We start from the raw sequence: 7678 nt of genomic DNA, 5'->3' as shown, positions 1-7678 counted from the left end.
AACAAAGAAAAACTTATTAAAAATAATATAGGTTACATTTAAAGATTCGGAGCTTACATTTCTCATTTTTTAAAAAAAATTTCTAATATTTATGAATATTTTAGAAATATGATAGTGTCTGAAGAACATATTAAAAAACAGAAATTTCAATAGCGTGTTACCAGAATGTAAATCTACAATGTGCAGAAGGAAAAATTGTAATTTAAAATTATTCAATTCTGCTTGAAAGAAATAACATCCTTATAAACTATGTATTACAAATTATTGTAATATTTTCAAAATATACATTTGTTGCTTTTTTTTAAAGCTTAGACTGGCGTCCTAGGCTTTAGCCCCCCCCCACAAAGCTTACCCCTTGCTACGGCCTTGTCTTCTCTTATATCCTTCCTGTATTTTTCTTTTCATGCATACTCCCTAGCCTAGGCCCTAGGTACTAGCTATAACTGGAATGGAACATTACACATTCAATCATGTATGCCCGCAGAAATGGGGGGCACTTGCCCCACCTGAGATCTCCAGAAAAAGTTAATGTAATTCGAATGGTGAAATTGTAGCGATATTTTATAAGAAAAATATTGTTTTTTTGTGACTTACAGGCTTTAAGCTATTATTTATTCTTACTACTACTACTACTATTATTTTATTATTATTATTATTATTATTATTATTAAACCGTACCCTTCGTAACGTAAAATTGTGAACAAGTACAAAAAGACAAAGATTCGTTCATCAACAAAGTGATTATGGAAAGGGAGCCAGACGGATCCAGTTTCTATCTAAATAGTAGAACTTGTACACATCGCCAAAGTATTTACAATACCATTTGAATTTTATGATTTGTAAAGTAGTAATAATAATAATAATAATAACAACAACAACAACAAATAGCAATAATAGTAATAACACTAAAAGTTTCTGTCTCTGCACCCGTTGAGGAAAAATCCTGGAGCCGCAACTACATTCAATAATCGTTTCTAAAAACATACCCTCCAGGAGCCTATTAAGTAGGAGCAAGCGGAAAAAACAGCAAAAACAAAGAACAATGAAGAACACAATAACTTGAAGTTAAAACGCAATAAAGTCCAGTAATTGGAAAGGATGAAAAAAATGTACTTAAAAGCATGAATTTCTTCCACAATTTTCTTTCAAACACAAGTAACTATCTGATTTCGCTTTTCCCATACACACAATTGCAGTTCACCTTCAGTTGGGAGTGTTTACGTCACACAATATCGCTCGCACGTGAGCCTGCGCGGCATCCCAGCGTGGCGCGACCGTCAGTTCTGATTTAGGTGTTGCGGTGTGCGGTTGGCATTTGTTTTTTACCTCCGAGCAGACGCTAGCCATGGATCCGATTGAAGCAATGACGAAGGAACAGCGGAGCATATTCGATCAGGTAAGGACAAGTGGACGAATACTCCGCTTTTATTTTCTGTGGTTGATGACGAGAAATGTTTCAAATGATGTCGATAACTCACAAGCGTGTTTTCAAACTTTAGTAAACATTGTCAAATTGGGCAGCCGATCGCCGTTATGTGGTCGTGGAAAGCAACAACTAGCGACAATACATGCTGATGTGCTATTTAATCATTCATTGTATGCTAATCGTGCCACACTGCGATCTTTATTAAGCACCTGTATGTCGTTAAGGCTGTGGCCAGAAGTGTTCCCTCTCCAAAAGCCCATGACGCACCCAGTGGCGTGCCCAGGATTTTCGAAAGGGAAGGGGGGTTACGTCTAGTGCTGAGCCGTTGCCCATGCATCTGTAGCGGCAGATACCACTGGTATCGGGAAGTATCCTTTGGAATTCATCTACTGATACCAGCCGATACTTTTCCGGCATGTTGTCTGCAAAAATGCTGCGAGACAATTTCGCGGAGTCTTATTATCCTGGAAATTATGCAAAATTCAAAGTTTCTTTCTTTTGCACCAATTTTCCACGAAAAACTGTATTTTGTGATTACATAACATCTATTATAATATTTTGATGCAATTCTTGAATATTCTAAAGCAAATTTCTTGGTAAATTGATGAATATGAATGGAGAAGAATATTTACACACCAGTATTGATGAATATTTTGAATAAATTTTAATTATTGCAATTTTCAGGTATCGGTAAGAGCATCGGGTTCGGGTCAAAGTGTTATCGGCTCAGCCCTAGTTACGTCAGAGGCGGCAACTTGAAATAAATTTGGGGGGGGGGGGTAAGGTTGGTATAAATAATATTTTATGTATGTACACATATGTAAAATCTGTCTATCTACGTGAATTTGGGGGGGAAGAAAGTTCCTTGCCCCGCCGATCGGCGCCTATGGGTTACGTATACTTTTTTTCAGTAGTCAGCTCTCTTTCTGCAATATGTTCCTGCCTTTGACATTATTTTGACATCCAAAGGGGATGGTTAAGACTCCCACCAAAGCCCTTTGGGTACGTCACTGGACGGATCCCTTATTCCAAGAGCTAAATTCTTTACGCAGTTTATTTTGATTGGTTTATTTCACTTAGCTCTTCTGCCACTTTTGACTAATTGCGAAGATGAGTGATGATAAAGTGATGAAGGGACACTCACAAAGGAGATCTATGCCCAGGCCGGGATTCTAACCTGGTATCCCTGTCATAGTACGCTGTGCTAACCACTCGGCCACGGAGGTCGGCGTAGTTTATATTGGGTCGACAAAAGTTTACAGAAAAGCTATTTGGACGGGAATTCGAACCAAGACACTATAGCTCTTAATGAGTGCTCGCAGTGTTAATACTCAGCTGGGAGGATAGTTGGTCGAGTTTGGGGACATGTGGAGGGATGCTTGCATGGATCAACATTGAGACAAGACACAAGGTGATGGAATAAAAGGTTCTTAACTGAGAAGAATATAATCTCCTCCCGACCCTTTTTGATCGCTGTTCCTATCTGAATTGAAACAAGCATTAGAGTAGTTAATTAAAACAAGTGTTCTAAAATTAGCTAATGAAATTTAGCATGAGATTCATTCATTGTTCTCTTTCCAACGGGCAGGTTTTTCACTACAATCCAACCTTACACTTCATGTCAGCGTAGGATTAACTTTATTTGATATAATTTATCATCTTGATGTATTCTTTCCTGGATCCTTTCCCAGTTTGTTTTAGCAGGCACTACCTTCTTAGCAATTATCTTAGCCAATTGATTTTTTGTAAATATTATATTTAAATACGTCAGAGTATCTTGGCATCTTTAACTTCCAAAAAGAATGTCTGTAACGTACTGTGTAAAACCCAATACGTAAAACTAAAGTGGCTAGGATTTTGATGCAAATGCATTTTTTTTGGTAAGGCAGAAACATCGCATAAGTAGATAGAAATGTGTTTTACATGTATGTAAGTGAATTATTTGGATGCCTTTGTTAGCGCATTTTTTTACCCTTTTTGGAGTAAAGGGCATTTTTTAAACTTTTTAAACAGTTTGAGTCATTTTTCGACCTTCTAAAAGTAATTTTATGAATTTTTCTACATTTTGGTGAAAGAAGGGGCATTTTAGATGCAAATGTAACCCTTTGAAGTTCCAGACTCTCGTCTCATTCAGCGCAGTTCTGAATGACTGTGTTTGAAGAAACAAAGAAATTCTGTGCAGTATTGTTGACACAAGCTGTTGTATAACAATTCAGCTCAAACAATGTGATTTCCCCCTCTATCAGTAAATATATTGTCGCCAGACGGATTATTGTTAAAAACAGGGGGTACAAAGTATTGTGCTCTGTATCGGACATTTACTCAGGGAAGCAATTTGCATTCTATGGAATTGAAATTGACTTAACAGCAAGTGATATTGTTCATTTCAAGTACGCTCCTCTTGTGTAGGTGGAAATCGAGAGAAATGTTTCCGTGTCGGAAAACCGACAATCATTCACTTTTGAAAATTTTCATATAGTTTTTGTTGTGTACTACAACTCTGTACTTAATACGCAATGAACATGTGATAGATACTGTAACGTTAATTAGTAATTTGAATTTATCTTGGTAGTTTATAAATTTGTTTTACAAATCTTTCAGAATTTTTAGGTCATTTTTCTAAGTTTATAGGGCATTTTCTTGCATGTATTAGGTCATAAATGCATTTTTTAAAGGTCATTTTTTTGGCAATTTTAAGGTCATTAAAATCCTAGCTCTAGTGATGAGCATGATAACGAATATGCTATGTATCGGTTTGTGTACACTGTGTCAAGGCAATGGCAAACAGCCAGTTCACCAGTCCGTGTATGGTTACAACACTGCAGAAGTAGACTTAGGTCCTATACACACACAACCCCCCCTCCCCCCACACATATATAACAACTTGGGACGACCGAACCTCTAAAATCTAATAATCTGTGCCTAAGTAAATGGTGTAGGGCGCAGATAAATATCCACTAATTTTGGATTCGATACCGTACCCTGGGTTAGAATTCCGGATATGGCATGCATATCTGACATTTCATTAATCACCCATTTTCCTCCATCGTTACGATTAACCTTTAGGTAAATAGCGACGTTACACAACCAAAGAAATCAATAAAATATCAAGCAATCCCAAATTTTTCTGTCAATTATTTATTATGTTATCAAGGTAAAAAAATGTTTGTCCCCACTACCCAAAAAACCTGGTATTCAGTCCAAAGCAACCGATCCAAAATCGTTTCGCCAGCTCGAAAATTGTGACGCATAAATTGTAAACTCACGTCATCACAACGGAAAGTCCAATGTTTTCCTTGCGGAAATACATGTCGTGTGTCTGCCAATATGCGTGTGCGTGCGATACTAAGCACTGATTTGGACAGTTATTTCCAAACTTCCTCGCGCTTAGTAAATTAGGATTTTTTCGCGTCTAGTGTTGCCCACGGGACGAGACGGGACAGGCTTTTAAAAATTCGAGACGAGACGAGATTGACCATGTGTCGTAAGACAAACTAATATTTTCGAGACGAGACAGCATTTCCACGAGACTCCACGAGACGAGACAGGCCAAAGTCTCGTCTCGTGGGCAACACTATTCGCGTCGCCCTGTCGGAAAATAGCAATTGTTTTCAAATTAGTGTGATTGAGTTGGGTAAAATATAATGAAACACGTAGGTATTCGAAAACTTTTTTTTCCGTTCGGGAATTTTCTTATGACGTCGGTTGGATATAATCACAAATTTCCAAATAACTACTGTTCTGGAATAACTAGTTTCAAAATAGACTTCCAAGAATAATTAACGCAAGTTAATACGGGATATTAACAGCTTTAAATCGTTAAATTTAGTAATATTACTACTCTTCAGCCTCAAGGGTCTCCACCTGACGACATGTTTGTTGAACATTGAGGAACATTCAGGATGGTCGCAGTCAAGGTTATTCGGAGGGGGAGGTGGGAAGGGAGGTTATTGCCCAATTATATATTTCACACACATAATTTCATTTCAGTCACTAATTTGAGTTAATTGTCATAAATGACTCGTAATTACAAGTTAGACGTACAGATCGTTACAGGCACGCGATAACTTCAAACTGAAGAGCGTTTTAGGAGGGGAATGCCTTGCTTGCGCCCTCCGCCAACGCCTGGAAAATTCTTGCGGACGCCCCTGTATAAATCTGACTTTGCACGTAAGAATAACCCATGCTATTAAGTTGTTGTTTTTTCAATTTCAACTTTTGCCGCCTCGTATCACTGGTAAGGACATGAAAAATTCTCGTATAAAAACATGAAATATCGGACATATCAATTAAATCGCACATTAAAAGAGCAAAAGTCGCGATTAAAATTGACCGACAAAAAAAACTGAAATTGTGGTTGAAAACTTCTATAAATATAAAAATGCAATGTATTTTATAAGTATGTAAATAAATGTTTATGAAAAAATACAAATTTAATGTCGCCGCCAAGTGGGGGCGGGGGCAACATTCATTTCTACCTCTTGGGTTAGTCCCGCAGGTGAGGCAAATTATGTGATACCAGGACCGTAGCTAGAAGTGGGCCACCATGAGTCAGCAGTTTGCCCATGCCGAACTTTCGTGAGGCTGTGTGTGTTGTCCTTCTGTGTGCTGAGTGCCCCTTTACAGCCTCAGCTTTTAATCCAAGTTAGAATATTAATATTTTAGGTCGTTCGACATTACAGCTATGTTATATTACATATATTTTAGTTATGGTAAAGGGCTGGACCCCATAATGTGACTGATGCAAAATAGCCTAAGTGCTGACGCCCCCAAAATTTTAAATTCAATCAATCAATCTAGCTTCATGGCGCGATATGAACTCGTGAGATTTTTCCATATACAAAGTTCGGAGGAGTTTAAGTCTACATTATGCGGAAGCACAGATTAAAACAAATTTCGAACTACCGAGTTATAAACTTCATGCGAGAATCGAACCCAGGCTCCTTGATTTCGACGCAGGTGTCCTCTGTCTAGTCGAGAATATGTTCGGGAATTATCGTATCAGCACTTTCTACATGCTGTGCTTTCACGGCAGGTTGATACGCGCTTTCTTAACGCAATTTCTTTCGCTTCAGTTCTCGTTTTTACACTCTGGTGACGCGATTTACCAAGACTCCCCCCCCCCAAAACCCACACCATTTAATCGCATTTTTCACGCACCTGAAACAGTGTGAGAAGCGCTTGTCGACGAAGATTTCGCTCAATGTCGCAGAGTAATAAACAATGTCTGTTGGAATAATTGTAGAATGTTTGAAGGCTACTTGCATTCCGAGATAGCATATTTTCGTCGCCTTCACTGTCTGCGTGTTGACCTCAAGTGTCATGTGGAATAAGCTTGTGGCAAACCTCCTAATGGAGGAATATGAGGTCACAGAAGGGTCTTTCTGAGTTGGCAAAGTGGTCCCCACAGGGTGGAGGATAATGCCGCAGACGGCGCCATCAAAATTTCTTTGCGGGGATTTTTTCCTTAAATATTTGTTTCTAGGAAGAAGTATTGTGTGTGTGTGTGTAATTTAATGGTGATTTTACAGTGCTAGAATAGATTTACAGGATATAATAATAACAATAAAAGCTGAGAACCACATTGCATGAGATAAGATACATGGTCGCTATGTTTTCAATGAATACCCAATGTACAACGGCAAAGATAATGGTAAGCAAATTGTCCACCGCTATTTTCGTTATGTTGGTTCGAACCAGGCATTGCCCTCTGCTTATTGACGTTTTTATTTCAATTCATTGTCAACACAATATTCAGACCGAATGAAAATGGTGGTGGACAATTCGCCTACTGTTTCTTTCGCCGTTGGGTGTACCCTTCATAATAAGCTCCCGCCTAAAGATCCGATCTACCAAAGAACACATACAGACTTCTCGCCTTCAGATATGGGAGTTTTAAGGGGGGGGGGAAGCGGTGTTGCTACACTCCCGATATTTGTCCAGCAGTGTTGCCACATGAAGGGAAATTTCCCTTTTACAGGGAAATTCGGACAGAAATTTTAACCAAAAGGGAAAAAGGGAATTTCGATTAAAAATACCACAATTTAAGGGAAATTTTAAGGTCATCTGACTCTACATTACTACAGTTTATGCTAATTTCCTATTCACATTCTTATGTTATTTTATTTATTTATTTTGTATTCCTACTTGTTTATTGTACGTTGCTTTTATGCATCTTTGGATAAATAGTAACGATGAGGATTAACGATTTTTAAATGGATTCCTGACCAGGATTCAAACCTGGGACATCTG

At 38.2% G+C, this 7678-nt stretch overlaps 1 protein-coding gene across 1 annotated transcript in view; it reads left to right on the top strand.

The window, feature by feature from the left end:
- The first annotated feature begins 1263 nt into the window (after positions 1 to 1263).
- LOC145992113 (SEC14-like protein 2) overlaps positions 1264 to 7678 on the top strand; it is a 99556-nt gene continuing 93141 nt past the window's right edge. Inside the window, exon 1 of the mRNA XM_083128358.1 lies at positions 1264 to 1396. Coding sequence (XP_082984484.1) covers positions 1346 to 1396 — 51 coding nt within the window. The 5' untranslated portion in view covers positions 1264 to 1345. The remainder of the gene's footprint in view (positions 1397 to 7678) is intronic.

Source organism: Lepisma saccharinum, chromosome 9, assembly GCF_977018435.1.
Source record: "Lepisma saccharinum chromosome 9, izLepSacc3.1, whole genome shotgun sequence".
NCBI classification, from domain to species: domain Eukaryota; kingdom Metazoa; phylum Arthropoda; class Insecta; order Zygentoma; family Lepismatidae; genus Lepisma; species Lepisma saccharinum.
Note: the sequence above shows the minus strand (reverse complement) of the source record. Positions and strands in the feature narration are given on the sequence as shown.